Raw genomic sequence first — 18,182 nt, forward strand, 5'->3', positions numbered from 1 at the left:
TGGCTTTGTTTACATATTGATCCTCATCTTCCTCCTCCTCATTCTCGCGCCTCGTCCGAGTACACCGGGCTCGAGCTGTGGGCCTTTCTTTGTTTAAAGGGACTTAGCCGAGGGCTGCAAAAAAACATGTTACATGCCTTCGTTATCATTAGCCCTTTTCGGGGGTTTTCCACTCTTCTGGAAGCAGCTGTTGTTTGTTTTTTTTAACGGTTATAACGAGCGCCGAACAATGTATGTAAGCTCTTAAAAATGCCAAATGTCTGATGGTGTAGATTTTTTTCATGCACTGCACAGTGAGAGGCAGCTTTAAAAACAAAAGGTAGCTCTCAGCCTTACTTTTCAAGACTATTTTGGAGCGCTAACTTTTTTTTCTTTCTCTCACTCTTTACGCCCTTTATTTAATGTCACTGTCCTTTGCTCACTCACTGTATCTGTGTGATATTCTTGTACTGGTCATTGTGGTAGTATACTCAGTGCTCAAAGGGTAGAAACCTGTGCTGTTTGTAACATTTAGCAATAGCATCAAAAACAAGGGGATGCATTTTGTTTTCATTTTATTTTTTTCAGAATAGCATAGTTTTTGTACATATCGCAGCTCTGGATCATGCTCAACTCTGTATGTCATTAAAAAAACAAGGGGGGAGGGGGAATGGCATAAAACAATAATAAAAAATAAAAAAAAGTGATATAAAGTCTGTCTTTGTATGTTTTTTATTTTTATTTTAACAAAATCTTTCCAACCCTGAATGTCTCTTAAGGCTCCACATTCACACTGGGACTTTTCTAGTGGTCTACGGTTCAATTACTTTATCTACAAGGTAACAGCAGTTTATAAAAAAGTAAAATAAAATAAAAAGCACACGCAGCATTAATAAATGACCTCATTCTCACTGCTGTTTGTTTGCAGATTGAGTCCGTGAAGTCGACTGAGCAATTCTAGGAATCAAACCTCTCCCAAGGCGCAGCTGTTCCACATCCCACTCACGTAAAGATAAAACTAAGGTCTGACAATAAACACCAACTCCAATGATTTGTGAGTCTGTTTCATCCGTCATAAAGCCTGGAAAATCCGTTGTAATTGCTTTTTGTCTTTACAATTTTCAAGGCCATATTCAATGTCAATTCAATTCACTTTTCCTGTCTTGGGAGTCCCATGTTGCCGGATGAAGGAATTAGTTTTTTCCTGGGCAAGGCTGTAGTTCAGTCCAACTTTATCGAGTACAAGTTTGAGTTACAAAGGTCCGAGCCCAGGTCAAGTCCAAGTTCAGATGAGATTAAGAGTAAACCTTCAGATAGAATAATACTTAATTAGAGAAATGTGTCCCTTAAATGCAGACGGGCGGCGGCTTACCTCTTTGTGGCGCCTCTGCAAGTGAAATAGTCTTCTCACAGAATCCGCAGGTTGCTTCATATTTGGTCTTTGTGTGGCTAACGCTAAATTCTCGATGGTTGAACCAAATTTTGTAATCCGCTGTTGGCTGACATGATTGGAAATAACAGACAGCTTACTTTGATAATCTGAAAAACTTCGTTTCAACTTTCTTTTGAAGGAGGACGTTAATTTTCAGGAATAAAAACATAGTTGGACTCGATCGAGCCGATAAAGATATTTTGCGAGTCTGAGTCATTTGCCAAGGAGTCAAAAACAACAAAATACAAAAACGTCGGACTTGATCCAGACTAGAGTATGGCAGTCCTGTCCTATATTCAAGAGTCCAAATACTTTACAAATGAGACATGTCACGCTTCCAAGTTCTGTGACAACATGGCGCCGATTAGTGAAAACCATTTCAGACCATTTCTGGCGGCTGCAGGGAGCGAATGCTTTGCTCTGCGTTCTGGTCCGGGGTCTGCTCGACGTTCTGCTCGGGGTGCTGCTCCTCGAACGTTTCACCGATCTGCTCGGCAGATTGATGTGTCTTCAGCTCAGCAAGCTGCTCGAGGCCATCCTCGGGAAGCTCCTCCAAGATCTCATCGGGGATCTGCTGCGGGATCTCTTGAACGCTCTCCGCGACGATTTGCCCGGCCAGCCTTCTCTGGTCTTTAATCTGACGCTTTTCTTGATGCTTCTGCCGACGCCTCTCCTGGCACTTGTGCAGAGCGCTATCCTCGGGCTCTACGTACCATTTTGCCTCAGTGATCTGGGTCCAGAGGTCTATGGCGCGAGCCTTGAGATGCAAGGACGAGAAGGTTTGAACCATGCCCTGGCGAAAGCGCTTGTTCATGAAGCAGTAGACGATGGGGTTGACGCAAGTGGACGTGTAGGACAGGAGGTGAATGAATGAGATGGGCGCCCCCGTCAGACGGTGGACCAACCGCGGGTCGAAAGCCTGCCACGCGTTTACTACGAAGATCGGGGTCCAGCACACGAAGAACAGGCAGACGATGACCAGCAGCATGCGGACCACTCGTTTCTTGGCCAGCAGGTTGGCCGTGTTATTTCGGAGGCCCAAACGGCCCGCCGTGGGATTGTCTGTACCCTGCGGGCCGATTTTCTTTTTTGAATGAAGGTAGCAACCGTCACCTTCGCTGACTCGGAGGCTGCCTAAGCTGACTGGTCTACCTGCAAAGAAAAGATCATTTTAGAATTCCAAATCCAGTCTTCCAGTGCCACTTGTAGATTGTTGTTAGATGCTTAACTAGTTTGCTGCCTGAAAGGGTCGCAGATTGCTTTACCTACGGCTGACATCCTGTTGGACAGCTCGAACCTCATCCCCTTGTAGAGCTCCACAGAAATGAGTCCATAGGCAATCAGTATCACAGAGCCAGGCAGGAAGAAGAGCAGCAACAACAAGGATATATACCTGTGAGAGACAAAGGCCTGAAATCAAGTTCACATCCACGCCGTTTCTTGTTTTGCCTTGTTTTCGGCGTACCAATATGCCAGGAGGTTTTGGTTCTGCCACATCATGCGGCACATGAAGCCACGAGTGTTGTCGCGGCGATTAAAGGGCTTCAGGGAGCTGGAATAGATGTAAGGTATCATAAGCAACAAGGATGTCAGCCAGGTGGCGCTGATGACCTTGAGCGCATGAGATTTGGTCTGCCACGTCCTTGAGGTCAGCGGTCTGCAGATGGCGCTGTAGCGTTCCAGCGCGATGGCCACCAGGTTGTAGGTGGAGACACTGACAGAGACACCTAGGACAAAAAGAACATTTCAAAGTGGAGTTGAATTGCTTGGCTGACAAACCACAGGAAAAAGTGTTAGTAGAATTTAGTGGCTTCACCCATTTGCTACCTCAACGGGTTGCTTATTGTACTATTTGCGACTTAACCAGACGGGTTGCAAATGGTAGCACTAATTTGTTGCCTAAAATGGTTGAACACTGAGTGTTAAGTAAGGTCCTAATGCTCCCATTTGCAACATATCAACCATCAAACTGGTACTGTCCATGACACCACCATTTAGGCACCAAATGGCCTATAGTTAAACCCCTTCAGACCTTTCACACTGCACTTGGTTTTCTTGATCAGCATCCAACATACCCATAAAGTACATGACCATCTTGCATGTGCCGTTGCTGAAGACAAAGGTCCGCATGAGGTTGGGGATGAGTGTGAACGGGATGCACACCAGGGAGACCATCAGGTCGCTCACGGCCAGGGAGAGCAGGAACAGGTTGGTGACGGTGCGCATGCGCCGGTTCCGGGACAGAACCGCGATGATGAGGCTGTTGCCCACCACGCTGGTGAGGAAGATGACGCAGTACAGGAAGACCCGCACAGCGTCGTCGAGATCTACAGGAGTGTGACGCCACAAAAAATAAAAAATAACTCAAAATGGCTGGAATGCACAAAACGGACGCAAACTTTTCTGTTGTGGAGGAGCTACAGCGTGCGTAATGCGCAATTGCGCAGTGAAGCATTCCAAGTTAAGGTGGAAGTAAGTAGACGAATTAGTCCATACCTTTCACGCCCGTGCCCACTGTTGCGACTCTCGAAGGCTCACAACCTGACAAGTTGCTGACGCCCAGCTTGCACAAAATCGCGCTCACATCGGTAGAGTTCAGCATTTCGTGCACGGTGAATGCGTCCATGGTGCGGAGAAGAGGGGGAGTTAATTAAAGCAAAACAACAAAACCGTGGAGTATGATTTCTTCCCCCACTAGCGTGCCATCTGGTAGGACTTGCTCTCCGGACTGCACTGGACTCTCTTCTGCCATGGACTGGCCGCCTCAGGACCTCTGTGCGGCTTTCATGACGTCATCAGTGGCACTGGGGCATCACAGCTGGCGGGCCCCCAGCATCGTGACTCGTGACGTCACGCGTCGATGCATTTACATTTTTTTTTTTTTTAATGTTTTTGATTATATTTATTTGTTTCAATGACATTTATTAAACTGTTAAATCTCATGATCAATCCAAATTAGGACGTTCCCTCCCCCTGCTTTTTAACTATCCTTTCATTGTTCCATTCTAACTTATTTCTTTAACCCATCCTTCATCATTCATGTCCTACTATCCTTTCTTATCATCCTTGCTCACTTTTTTCCTGCTCCATTTGTCCTCCTTTCTTTTCTTCCTCTCTTCCTTCCTCGATTCCATTCTTGATTCCTTTATCCTCCCCACCTTATACCTTCTGTTTCTTTCCTATTTTCTTTCATACACCTTTATTGTTTCCTTCCTTTCTTACATGCATTGTTTACTTACCTTCATCTTTTCTTCCTCTTTGTATTTTCCATCCTTTCCTTTTTATCTTCCTTACAAATCATTGTTTATTTGCATTCAGCCGTCCCCTCACGGCCTTCCTTCCTTTAATACATCCTTTTCACTTTTTATCCCTTCCTTTCTTGCATCTTCTCTTCTTTTCTGTAAACTATCCCGTTTTCAAACCTCCATTAAATAAATTAAAGAATATATTAACGCTTTTGGGCCATCATGTACGTTGGATACCTAAAATGGTATTACATATAAAATGTCCATTTTATTTTATACATTTCCAAGTGTACTTTTCAAGTATATTCACCCAATATTGGGTTTTAGCTTTGCTGTACACCAAATTGTTAGGCTGTTAAAAGACATTTGCAAGTTAGATCCAATAAGCCACAAGTTGTTTCACTTTCAGAAGGAGTTTATTGTTTCGCAGCTACCTCGTAGTTTCTATGGTAATAGTTTGTCCCAGCGGCCTTGCCGTAGCAGCCACAGATTTTAGTTCCGGGTTGGCTAAAACATCTATGGTCACCTTTTAAACGTAATTTTACTTCTGCAACACGACGCAGCTCAAACAATCATGGACGAAGACGCGGAGTTGTCACTGACTGTTTCTCAGCTCGTCCGACGCCTCAAGGGGAGCCATTTACACGCTGAAATGGAACGAGAAGCTAGGGTGAGTCTGCTAGCATTAGCATACCCAAACCACACCCCAAAACAAACGTCCTGCAACTAGCAACTTTTTTTTTTTTTAACTGATTGCAGGAGTGTTTACATCAACCGGAGATCCGACTGGATACTCTGAAGGACGATGTGCGTAAATTTCTCAGAACATCGGGTGCGTCGTCATTTCTATAAATAATATTAATATGCAATGCAGCGTTTTAAAAAAAATAATAATAATTAACATTCACGTTGTTGTGTTGTTGACAGGCTGGGAAAGAAAACTCCAGAATGCAGTGCATCGAGAATTACACGTGTAAGTTAAAAACATGGTTTACATTAGCGTTTTGAGGTTAGGGACGGTGCTCAATTGACCGCACTTTCTTAAAAATAAGGGAAAATGTTGATATTGTAAGAGAAGAGAGAAGCGAAGACAAACTATTGATAGGTTTACAGTTAATTTTGCACATTAAGGGACATCCTTAGTTTATTTATAAGGTACTCTGAAAGACACTTTGAACATATAGCCAAATGTAATGTTTAAAATGGCTATCTTAAAGTTCACAAAAGTGTGTTACGACTTTGCAAAGATGAAGAGATTCTCCTGACAGGTCAGATTTACAGCTGATAAATACAAATAGCAATAAAAGCTTAGTCGTTCGTCTATTATGAAAATTGAATTATTGAAATTGAATTATTTGCTTTAAAATGCTGAAAATACCCCCTTATGCATGTATGAAGCAAAACAAGTGGCCCCCAACTTTTCTCCAGATGGCAATGCTTAGCTGCCCCCCCCCCCCCTTCCTATCACATCCATCCTATCCTAATCACTCAGCCACTGCTTGCTCTTACAGCTGTTTAGATAAGCTTCAATGAGGTTTATTTCACCAGAGAATGTGTCATAACCACCCACCTGTTAAGAAAGAAAACAATTTTTTATGAACTCCTTTACGTTTATTTCCAGTGGACGATTGTCCCCGAGCCTGCCGGTGGCCCCCCCGGAGCACCTCAAAGAGCCCCTGGCCTACATGCGCAAGGCCCAGGTCAGCCTTCTTACCACTTCTGCTTCCACCTTCCGTGACTTCTGTCCTTCTAGTGTGTTGTAAGCAGTGTGTGCGTGTGTCACAGGCCAGCTGGGAGAAGCGCATCTTGAAAAGCCTGAACAGCATGAGCACAGAGTTGGGAGTGCCTCTGGCCCGAATGGTAAAAAAAAAAAAAAAGTATTCAATCAGCTTGGTCTCCTGCAGGAGATTTGAAGTCAGGAGTACTTGTTGAAATTGACAGAATATATTTCTGTCAGCGATGCATGTCTTTTACTTCCTGGTCATACCTACTGAACAGCATTTACTGTTTCATGGAAAAGTAAAATTATGTACCCGTTTAATCCACTAAACTCGGGCCAATTATTATTTTGAAAACGCCTAATATCGGCCGATATCATCATCTGGCCGATTGATCGGTTGGGCTTCATTGTAGTCTGCAACCATTGCGTGACATTGTCATGTTTGTGTCGCAGAGGCCCGCGGCCGAGCAGCAGGACCTAAGCAACAAATGGAATGAGATGAGCACGGATGAACCAGGTATTTTCAAAATGATCTCTCACCATGCTGTGTTTATATCGCTACTTAACATTTTGTCATATACATGCAGCTTGAATCGTAATTCGTAATGAGCTTGAACTTGGAGTACTAAACCAGGCCCAGCACACCCTTGTATGAAAACATTTAGGACCGGTGCCGGGGCTATAAACATGGCAGATATAGAAGCTGTCCAGACCACCGTCAAAGCCCCTCCTTCAGTCCAAGTGGTGACATTGGCCTCCTGAGAATGACAGTGCATTTGAATTTACTATCCGGAAGGTCTCAGCTTGCTTCCTTCCTGTTCTGCTTGATGAAGTCGTCGTGTATGGTGACCGAAATGTGCACATAAGAATAGATTATAACAGATAAATTGTATTTTTATTTTTTTTTAAACAAGTGTTAAAAATACAAATTCTTCTTCTTGCAGACTTGAGTCGCTTCAGGCCTGTGTACGCCCCCAAAGACTTCCTAGAGGTGAGTACTCGCACGTTGCGGTGTGGCCGCCGCCCATTCAGGCACTTCATCACACGGCTTGCGCGCAGGTGGTGGTCGCCCTGCGCAGCCCCAACCACGACAGCGGTGAGAACGCGGGCGCCAGGAGCCACTGGGGCCTCATCCAGGTCCCCCTCGATGTCAAGGACATCACACAGCTGGTAGGGGTGTTGAACTCAGGCGTGTTTGATTCGTGCTTTTCACTTTTTTTTTTTCCTTTTTCAGAGACGAGCCTACACTGAGCTGAGTCTTGCCACCGGGCAGCTGGGGATCGACGACAACGCGCACATCCATCCAGGCACTGACCCCCTCTTCTTAGCACCCCACATGTTATTTCTTAACTTGTAGGGCCAGGTGGTCAATCTTTTTTTTTTTCCTTTAAAGCCTCAGATACACTATCGCTTGAGTGATGTTAAAAAGAAAAAAGGAATCCCCACAGTTGCTGATGCACTTTCAACCGCTTATTGAACATAACAGTCAAATCCATAAATACAAAATGAAAACACTCACAAGGAGCTTGGAGAAGACACCAACACTGAACTAACCCTACTGACTCCAACTCCTGACATCACTCGCTAAGCCCCGCCCCTTAAAGGCACACCAAATTGTAACTATTGCAGTGTGACTTTCGACATTTTATAAACATACACTATACAGTCTCATTTATTATGTTTTATTTTTATATTTAAAATTTACAGTGATATTTTTTATTTTTGAAACAAAGCATTTTGCTGCCGCACCCGAAAAAAGAAAAGTTCTGTATCCCGTTATAATGACATACTTTTCACGTTTTAATATGTTAAGTTCAGTTTAATGTTAAACTGTAAAGTTTAGTGTCACGTCATAATGTGGTAAAGTTCACATTACAATGCGATAATGTTAGTATTTTAACGTGATCAATTTCACATTTTAATATAATAAGTTATCACGTTATAATGTGATCATTTACACTTCGGCATTCGGCAAAACAAACAAAATCCTCAACCTGGAATCTTCTGCAGAATGACTTAAAGCTCAGGAACTGGTGCCCTTAAATGTTTTTAAATCTAAATTGAAAGGCATGAAAATACCTTACATACAAAGTCGATGTTTTTAGTTTGGCTGTTTGAACAATTTTATTGATCATATAATCCAAAATGTTGTTCTTTGTTGTGTATCACTCCGTACTGTATGTCTGTAACTTTGTGTTCTTTTGCTGCTGCCTGTCTTGGCCAGGTTTCTCTTGAAAAATAGTTTTTTTTTCGACTTAAGTCGGATTTCACCGTTAAAGTCGATATTTACATCAAATTACTTTGTACAGTAATAAAAATTAAAAAAAAAAAACATATTTGCGCGACCGGGAATACGCCGGAACCAAAGTGTCGTATTTCCGCATGGGCATTCATTACTGACGGACAGCAAAGCTGAGCTAATTCAAACCTAAAAACGGAAATGTGATGCCCCTGATGCCGAGCCGACCTGCTTAATGGACGTCCGTTGCTGGAGGTAACAACAACACAACTTTAAATAATTTTAAAATGGCGTTATTACTGTGGATAATTAACGAAAAGTAATGCGCTACGGTCGCCGTAAAGTCGAAAAGACGCAACACGAGGACTTCGTCAAAATGAGTCGAGAAACTTCATGTAATTCTTTACTGCCATCTTGTGGCAGTTGTAATATTTTTTTCTACTATTTTCGCATCACCGTGGAATACTTACAAGTGCTTTCTACTACTTTGCAGACTTATTTGAAAATGACTACATTGACATTGGAAAGAAAGGTAAGAGAGCTTCGTGACCCGCGTCCCGTCACGCAGCCTCTCATCCTCCTGTGCCGCCGCAGTGCTCGCTGAGCAGGACAGCGCGGCGGCGCAGCAGTATAGCCGGCGGGGCTGCCCCACCGGGCTCCGGGCAGACCTCTGGGCCCTCATCCTGAATTCTGTCAACCAGCCACAGGTTGGAAACCCGTGCACTCCACACGCAAACAGAGCGCACACACCGGTCAGTGTTTGTCTTAAAGCAGCTGTGGCGATTCTCAAAACAGTTTTATTTTTATTCTACAACCGCTCCTTTTTTGGACATTTGGCCCCACAAAGGCGCGATTTAACACGCCACGTCAAGCGCGGTGTGATCCTCCAGCTGTGCCGATTGAATGTTTACACGGCCAGACCATTGCGACGCTGTCAATCAAAGCGCGGTTAGCCCAAACAGAACATCCAACCTCCCGTGTGGCAAATGGTTACATAAACCAGACCGGCGGGAAAGTCTGGAACACGTCTCACATTTTTATCCCAATCTATTTGTTTAAATAGATGACATTCTTGTATCATATTCTCATCCAAAACGGAGCTGGACTTCCAATGGAGTCCTCCGGTTTGTTCCGCGCACTTCCGCAGCACGGATCCATCACCTTGCAGGGGACAGTTTTATCGCCGCGGGCGCAAATTCATCACGCCGCACGTTGAAGCGGAGGTACTTGAAAGTGGAGAGGCGTTGTCGGAAACACAATCCATCTCATCCAGGCGACATGCAATGGATAAGACACATTGTCAAGTCTGATCAGTTGGCTTGTCAAAAAAAAAAAATCTTGACAATATGTTCTATGCAGCCCCACTAGTCTAAATACGCTATTCTGGTTAATATCGTGTTAGTGGTATATAACTTAAGCAGCCAAATCCAACTGTTTTTATCCATATCAGAAGGCGGCCATTTTGCCACTTGCCGTCGAGTGAAAATGACATCACAGTTGCCCAGGTCTCAGGTAACAACCAATTACAGCTCAGCTTCAAAAAACAGGTGAGCTGTGATTGGTCGTTGCCTGAGCCCTGAGCAACTGAGATGTCATCTTTAATCGACAGCATTGGCAAAATGGCCGCCCACTGAGATGAATAAAAACGACTGGATTTTAGGGGTGTGCCAAAAAATCAATTCTCATAAGAATCGAGATTCTCGTTTAGTACGATTCAGAACCGATTTTAAATGTCACAAAATCGATTTTATTTAAATGATTTTATACTGTCTTGCCTTTGTCTGTGTGTGCCTTTATTGGGAGCGCTGTTCATGTTGTACCCGGTTTGGCCACTGAGGGGCAGTGTGGTTCCCCGCGGTCTAATACACTGTTGTAGCCACATTACAGAGTAGAAGAAAAAAGTCACGATCAAGTTATTCCAATAAAAATTTGTTTTTTCAGCGTGGAGCCGTTCTTTTGAGTGATAAAAGTGCCACGAGTAGCGCACTAATTAGCATTAGCGAGTCAGACTGGAGTAGATCATTACAATTCCTTGCACATCTATAGAATGAAGCAAAAATCATTGCCAGTCAAATCATTTTTGAATCAAAAATCGTTCTTAATCGAAAAAATCGATTCTGAATCGAATCGCAGACCAAAAAATTGGAATCGAATCAAGAGACTTTCAAAGATTCCCACCCCTAATAACTCATATTCCATAAATGTAATATTAATCACAATGTCATGTCATTAGTGAGGTCACATATAACACATTATTGTCAAGAAATAATTATGGTTGACTTCCTCTTTAAGTGTGAAATTCAAAAGTCATTAGTGGAGGAAGTACGGCTGAATGATTTTGACAAATAAATCTAATTGCGATTTAAAATGTGATTATTTTTAAGTTAAGATCTTCTTGCAGTTCCTTTTTAAATGTACTTTGTGTCTGCTGCGTAGACCGCGCACGCCTTTCGGCGCTGAATTTTAAAGGAATGAGGGGAGCCGCTTCAATATGGCAGGGAGTCGGCTGTATTCTCTCCCACAATGGTGCAAACGGAAACTTCTACCTGTGCCAGTCTAATAAAATAGACATGAAAATATGGCCCCCAAAGTCAGATTACACCAATAATGCAAACAAATCTGTGGCTTTATCACTTCATGAAACAATGATATGTAAACATGTGGACTTAAGCACTAAACTTATCTTGACATTGTATAAATGAATAACTACAACACGCATACTGTACATACAATTTGGCTGTTATTTGGCTATTCCCTCCTTTTTAGGATGTGATGCGTTATGAGCAGCTGAAGGCGGGAGTCCTCCAACATGACCTGCTGGTGGACAACCTTATCTACAAGGTAAGCAAACCTCCCCGTGGCCTCACCGGCAGACTGACATTCCGCCTCCTCCTTGCGGCCTGCAGGATGTGAAGCTGACCGCCAGCAACGACGACGACTACTTTGTCTTCGAAGACTTCCTCTACCAGGTACGCTATTTTGTTTTCTCCCGTCACCTCCTCCTCGCGGAGGCGATGTGAATTGAAAATCCCCCCCGCAGGTGTTGCTGTGTTTCTCCCGGGATGCCGCCATCTTGGAGCACTTCAAGCACAATAGCGCCACTCCACCCAAATCTTACATCCAAGGTGAACGCACACAAGCACGCGCCTTTCGGTACACGTTGGCGCTATTTTGTCTTAATTGTCCGTCTTGCAGGGAAAGAAGGGGATGAGGACTACGCTGTTTTTTATCCTCCCAACGGTGAGCCCCCATCTTGACTTTCAAGGTCAAATTCAGTTGCGAGGATACAGCTGAGTTCATCTAGTGGTATTTTAACTAGGGTCCGACCGATTAATCGGCCGATTATTGCTCTTCAAACATCTGGCAAAACAAATGGCCCATTATTTTCCCCTTAAAACGTTATAAACGTTATCGTAGAAAATCAAAGTTTCCGACGCTGTGAAAGTACCCTGAATGCATCATTTTGCTTGCGTAGCATTAACAACAAGCAAGTGTTATTATGCCTGGTAAGTACCAAGACAATAACACAAGATAAAAAAATATACAGTATAAAAGAAAAGGTTCATGCTTAGAATGTTTTATTATTGACACATAAATTTTTACAACAGTCTTGTATACTTCATGAAATTTGTTGATAAGGCCATACTATGGACTTGTCATTGAAAGCAGAGTAAATCTTAATAGCGAAAGTTAGTGTCATGTATTGAAAAGGAGTGATAATTTTATGCATTATATAAAAAACTTTTTTTTAAATAATCGGCCGATTAATCGATAATCTTTTTTCTGCTAAAAATCGGTATCGGCGTCGGCCTGAAAAAAAAAGCATATCGGTCGGGCCCTAATTTTAACGGAGACATCCTATGTAATGTTTTGGCAGTTTAAAAAAAGGCTTTAGAAAAGAAAATGTTTGCATAGTAAATCACGATATTAATATTAATATATTTCCATTTTTTGGAAATAGGCAGCAAACAAAATATTTACTTTGTTTAATTAAACATTTAATGTGTATCTTCATGTCTCTTTTTGAAACAGGTGTCATCCCATTCCACGGCTTCTCAATGTACGGTAAGTCAAATGGCCGTCGCACTCTTTATGAGACGGAGTCGCTCTCAAACGACGACACCGAATCTTCCAGTGGCGCCGCTCTGCTTCCTGTACAACGAGCCGTCCAAGCTGTACAGCGTCTTCCGGGAGATGTACACCCGCTACTTCTTCCGACTGCACTCCGTGTCGTCGGCGTGCTCGGTACGAACCCACACCGGGGTCGCTCCGCGCCAAGCGCCAAAGACACCTCATGTTGTCTTGTCTTTCCATCCCACAGGGTATCGTGTCTCTGTGTCTGCTTTTCGAGCGGCTTCTTCAAACGCATCTGCCGCAGCTCTTCTACCACCTCCAACAGATCGGAGCTCAACCGTAAGTTGTTCGCCGCGTGAGGTGCAAATTGACTCTTGACAGCAAAGTTTACACAGGGCTGGGATTTGGTTTTTAAAAAGGCATAGATGATGAGCCAAGTCATAGGGTGATGAGGTTGGGAAAAAAATGGCAATAACATTTTTTGGTGTTTATTATTGTTTATTTTAACAATAAAATATTAACCCAAGCTTTATTTTTATAAATGTGCATGATTAACATTTACTTGTGTATAATTATTTTAGTATAATAACTTTTTATTAATACATTAATAATAAAATGATAACAAATACAGAAAAAGGTTGTAGTTGCAATATTATTTACGTTTTAATAGTTTATTTTAATTATATTTGTTTTAAATAAATAGTATTCCACATTTATTTTTATTCTATTTATTATAGTTTTATTGACTAGCCTATTATTTTATTTTTTTTCCAAACTTTGCATTTTTATGACTTTTAATAATAAAAAAACTTTTTTTTTTTAAATATTTTATCTATATACAAAATATATATACATATATATAACTATCCATGTATTCAACTAATAATTTTTTTATAAAATTTATAAGTACCATTTTTTGTCAAGTATTGTTTATGTAACAAAATTTTGCATTTTAAGAAAATAATAATAATCGCTGATTGTTTTATTTATCATTTATTTTATTATAACAATCAACTAATTCATAAAAAAATGTGTACAGCTGTTTATTTTATGAATATGTTTTTGTCTATAAATAAATGAAGCAATTAATGATAAATTAATAAATGTTTTTTTGTCTTAGACATGCAGTAGTATACTCTGATCTAGCGCTGCCACCTAGTGGCTGATTGTCTCATTACAAAAACATTTGTTTCAGCCAGTTTTTGTCCCCTTTTTTGGCAGGTTGCGCATCGCCTTTAAGTGGATGATTCGAGCTTTTTCGGGTTACCTTTGCACTGACCAGCTGCTTTTTCTTTGGGACCGAATCCTGGGTTACGACTCGCTGGAGCCAGTAGCAGGTAATGTTTGTAAACGCCGTACAGCGCCCACTTTCTTTTACAATGATATGAATCCCTACCAGTCCTAGCAGCCGCCATCTTCGCCTTTCGGGCCGAGAACCTGATGGAAGTGACATCTCTGGCGTCAGCTGAGGTAAACTCCGTATATTATGTACCTGTTTTCTTGTAGAAGAGGTAATAATTAATAATTTCGGCACCTTTAAAAACAAAACAATGCTAGTTTCATAATTTTAAAAATTTTCTTAATGGTCAAGAGCAAATTTAGCTACATGATGAAATAAAAGCTTTATTTATAAAAAGGAATCCTAACAACTGAAAGCTAATTTTTTTTTAAATTAATTAATAATTTTTTTTTTTTATGTTTTCATCTAAACTTGATGTTTTTACAGTTACAAGTGAGATATATCAATGAAATCCTACCAAAAAATAAAATCATATCTATTGTATTTGATATGCAAGTTTGTTATTTTGAAGTCATATTTACGAATCATTTTTTTTTACTGCAGCTACGACAAATAAAGATCCACATTAATCAGCCATTTTGTCATCTGGTCCACTGCAGGCTGTCCTTGCCGACCTTTCGACCCTCAAAGTCATGCCACTCATCCAGATCTTCCTGTTTGCCAGCTAGCCAAGCATCCCGGCAGGTGATGCCACCGGATTGGCTGATTTGGATCCTCAGGTGGTGATTGTCGAAGTGTACCGCGTACCACTGAATTAAATGTTCCAACTGTGTTTAGGATTTCAATGATTTAAGATTTTTAATCCATTACTTTTTGTTGCATTGACTTTACATACTTTTAAGTACATTTTTTATTTAATTTATAAGCAATACATTTTAATTGAAGTAATATTTAATTTTTTTTTTTTGTCCACTTTATTTAAACTTTTTTTTTTATGAAAGCCTGGTAGCCAAAAGTAAATAAATAGTCATAGCAAAGTCATACACGTCACTTCTGTGTATATTTCAAAGTTGCAGGAATACATAAAACAAAATGTACACTTCATAAAAGCACTCGACAAGTTGAGAAACAAGACTGCACAAATAAGGCGTCTTCTGGAAAGTTGCACACGATTTATCCGTCGATTAAAATGTAGAAAATGAATCATTTTCAAATTTGGTAGGTCTCGGCAGTATAAAAAAGTGGATGATGCCAGTGTGATCATTTTATCACAATTGGTAGCACAAGTGAAGAAGAAGTCACACGACAAACCAAAAAATGGTTTACACGATGCTGCGTGCAACACGGTTCAAGTCAGTAACACCTTGTTGGACCAGTAAAACATAAATAAATAAATAAATATAAACACACAAAAAAGGAATCTCAGAGGGCGTTTTTTCAGTGCGAGACGGGATCAATCCGACGGCTCCGTAAACGAGGTTGCAAAGCACCTTGGGAAGTGTGGAGCGGCGAACGATCCCCAGGCGAGAGTTCCCAAGGTCAGACGTCGTAGTCCGGCAGAGCCGAGTATGCGCCGCCGCCGACCGACGGGCCGCCGGAGTAGAGCGGGAGGAGCCAGCAGAACACGGAACCTGATTGGAGGAGAGGGATGGCAAAAAATTGAGAACCTGCGCTCCGCCGACGGAGAATTAAACGTGTTCTCACCTCGTCCGAAAACCTCCCGCAACAGCGCCAGCTTGGGCTTGCGCGTGGCGTGGTGAGACGGCGGCGGCGAGGACGGCGGCGAGGACGAGGATCCTCGGTCCTTCATCATCATCAGCCTGTTCCTCATCTGCTCGATGGGCGTCTCGTCGGCGATGATGGACGCCAACTGGCGAGGAGGAGAATGAATACAAATCTGTTTACACTGGAATATTTTTCCCACAAGCTCCACTAGTACCTGATCGTAAAAGATAACCAGGACGAAGACGCCGAAGAGCACCGACTCCACCAGCAGGACGATGTAATGCGCGCTGGACAACAGAACACACGTCAGGAACACAGCCGGAAACGCTACCGGAATCGGACTCAGAACCGGACTCACACAATCAGATGCTTGGCGGGCGAGTCCTCCGCCTCGCCCTCGCCGTCCCTCTCGCTCCGGATGCGCCACACCCACGCCGACACCACCAGCAGCATGGCGTACACGCTGGCCACGCCTGAGGATCAATCGTCACGTGAGATGCATGCCGTTGGCTCCGGCCGCGTGTTTTGGTGCGCGCGTGCTCACCCGTGTAAAAGAGGAACTGGATGAAATACTTCTGGTTTAGTTCTCCCACACAGTTATTGATCCTAAAAGAAAAAAAACACATGTAGAAGGTGCGGAAGTACCACGTACTTCATCCCTGCGCTACAACCATAAAACAAATCTGTGGCTTTATCGATTCTCGTCTCACCACGGGCAGTGATGGTCCATGCGGCGTATACATCTTTGGCACACGCGACAGTGGTGCGCCCGCGGGGGTCTGTAGGTTTCACAGCGGCTGCACACCGTCCAGCCCTCGCATCCCTGCATCACACGCGTGACATCAGAACTACAAACATGACGTCGCCACTTCATTAAACAGTTACCCGATCGCTCATCCGTGACGACTGCGAGCGGAGGTCGGAGAAGTCGAGCGCCGTGTCTGGGAGCGGCACCACACCTGTGAACCAATAAGGCGCACGTTGAGCTGGTGGGTGGTTATGCTTGTGGCTTGGCGTGGTGACGTCACTCACCTGGGTCCGAGAAGACCGCCTTGGAGTGGCAGGCGAGCAGGAGCAGCAGGATGACGTTGAAGGCGGAGCCGTGCAGGCTGCACCAAACACTGTTGGCAAGACACCGCAAGCAAACAAAATGAATACTCGAGTAAAGAGAAATGAATAATCTACATAAGTAAAGTAACTATTTGTTCGTATTCTCAAATTGACTGGGACTCGTGACGTCACTGGCCCTTCCGCCGCCCCCTAACAGAGTGCGCCACCCACCTGCCCGAGTACGCGGGGATGAGGACGTACTGCACCACCACGTAGTCTGCGTAAAAGACGCTGAAATACGTCAATATCAGACAGATGACGCCGCACGGGTCCCGCCGGCAGCGCAGCGACGCCATCTTCGGGAAGGCTCCGCCCCTGCGTGGTCCACTTCCGGGTGACGTCAGTCGATTGTGTCAGAAATTTGGCCACCCAAAAAAAAAAGAAAAAAAAGATTGACAAGTACTGAATCACTTGAAAATAAAATTGACCCATAAACATTAGTTAAATGAATCCTTGATAGGCTCAAGTTAAATAGGATCAATATATATATATGTAATACTCAGGTGATTTAAATACAACTACTATGTAAATTGCAGAGAATGCGACACATGCTTTAAGGACGTCGACAAACTTTTTCACTTATTTTACGGTGGAGATTGATGAAACTACTCTTGTCTGCATCGTTCGCTTCCTAAAGCGAAGTTAGTGTCAAAATGTATGTCTTTCCTGGGGTGACTGTTATTATTATGAGAGTAATTGGTGTGAAACGCTGTAGTCCGTGGGTGTAGTCTATTGTAAATAAAGTTTTTGGGGAAAGCGGGGGAGGGGGGGACCACAATTTCCGTGTGTATACGAGTGACGTCAGAGCTGCTTCTAGCTATAAATACTCCGCCCCAACCCCTGCTTCTTTGCGGAGTTGAATTCTAACCCTAAATCACTCATACCTCCCGTACTAAACGTTTGCTGTTTTCTCTCTCGGGCTTTCAGCAAACTACGGGAGGTCAACCCAGGAAGGATTTAGAGCCAAAATTAAAAGGGAAAAAAGTCCCGAGAAGTGCACTCCGCCGAGTTCAGGTCCCCGTGGGAAGCACCGTGGAACGCCGTGGTCAGCTTGGCTGCCGCGAAGAGTTCGTCTCTGCTGCTCCGGTGTCTTTCCCACTGGGGAGGAATGTTGGCCACTGAACAGATTAAATTGAGCGGGGGCAACACTGCCGAACCTTTCAATGGTACGGTTCTGGAGCCTAAGCTCAAACATTTAAACTGCAAAAACAACAACATGGCGACTGAAGTCTTTGCGGCGTTTACGCTAATTAGCTTGACGTAGCTATTAACAGAGCAACAGCTGGGAGAGCACGTTTGCTTGTTATTCTACGCCATTTTGCATTGTTTTAAATTACACACTTCAGTTCGTATTTTTCACTATAAAGACAGATCTTTTCCCTAAATGATCCAAATGGGCGAAAACACCAATTAAATAG

At 43.1% G+C, this 18,182-nt stretch overlaps 3 protein-coding genes across 5 annotated transcripts; 1 reads left to right on the top strand and 2 right to left on the bottom strand.

Moving 5' to 3' along the window:
- Positions 1 to 514: 514 nt before the first annotated feature.
- LOC144034887 (cholecystokinin receptor type A-like) lies at positions 515 to 4,037 on the bottom strand. Its single transcript, XM_077544014.1, has 6 exons — positions 3,908 to 4,037; positions 3,487 to 3,738; positions 2,877 to 3,138; positions 2,677 to 2,804; positions 1,352 to 2,563; positions 515 to 1,286 (listed from the first exon to the last, which is right to left on the bottom strand). Exons 1-5 carry the CDS (start codon positions 4,035 to 4,037, stop codon positions 1,791 to 1,793), a joined length of 1,545 nt encoding a protein of 514 aa, XP_077400140.1. The 3' UTR covers positions 515 to 1,286; positions 1,352 to 1,790.
- A 1,080-nt stretch (positions 4,038 to 5,117) lies between these two features.
- tbc1d19 (TBC1 domain family, member 19) lies at positions 5,118 to 14,970 on the top strand. The gene is made up of 21 exons (XM_077544999.1): positions 5,118 to 5,326; positions 5,416 to 5,488; positions 5,584 to 5,629; positions 6,278 to 6,356; positions 6,442 to 6,516; positions 6,830 to 6,893; positions 7,321 to 7,367; positions 7,436 to 7,546; positions 7,611 to 7,683; positions 9,109 to 9,147; positions 9,210 to 9,322; positions 11,382 to 11,456; positions 11,522 to 11,584; positions 11,656 to 11,740; positions 11,811 to 11,855; positions 12,648 to 12,680; positions 12,751 to 12,860; positions 12,937 to 13,028; positions 13,911 to 14,026; positions 14,089 to 14,159; positions 14,589 to 14,970. Exons 1-21 carry the CDS (start codon positions 5,231 to 5,233, stop codon positions 14,655 to 14,657), a joined length of 1,575 nt encoding a protein of 524 aa, XP_077401125.1. The 5' UTR covers positions 5,118 to 5,230; the 3' UTR covers positions 14,658 to 14,970.
- On the bottom strand, positions 13,721 to 17,211 carry LOC144035371 (palmitoyltransferase ZDHHC3). Of its 3 annotated transcripts, none has more exons than XM_077545002.1 (9): positions 16,936 to 17,211; positions 16,687 to 16,775; positions 16,365 to 16,613; positions 16,199 to 16,260; positions 16,013 to 16,127; positions 15,869 to 15,941; positions 15,634 to 15,799; positions 15,420 to 15,560; positions 13,721 to 14,223 (listed from the first exon to the last, which is right to left on the bottom strand). In XM_077545002.1, exons 1-8 carry the CDS (start codon positions 17,200 to 17,202, stop codon positions 15,469 to 15,471), a joined length of 1,113 nt encoding a protein of 370 aa, XP_077401128.1. In that variant the 5' UTR covers positions 17,203 to 17,211; the 3' UTR covers positions 13,721 to 14,223; positions 15,420 to 15,468. The 3 variants fall into 3 exon arrangements, with proteins under 3 accessions (XP_077401128.1, XP_077401129.1, XP_077401126.1); XM_077545003.1 differs by lacking the exon at positions 13,721 to 14,223 and having other exon boundaries at positions 14,971 to 15,560; positions 16,365 to 16,477; positions 16,540 to 16,613; positions 16,936 to 17,118; XM_077545000.1 differs by lacking the exon at positions 13,721 to 14,223 and having other exon boundaries at positions 14,971 to 15,560.
- Between the last annotated feature and the right edge of the window lie 971 nt (positions 17,212 to 18,182).

This window comes from Vanacampus margaritifer, chromosome 15 (assembly GCF_051991255.1).
Source record: "Vanacampus margaritifer isolate UIUO_Vmar chromosome 15, RoL_Vmar_1.0, whole genome shotgun sequence".
Taxonomy (NCBI): Eukaryota; Metazoa; Chordata; class Actinopteri; order Syngnathiformes; family Syngnathidae; genus Vanacampus; species Vanacampus margaritifer.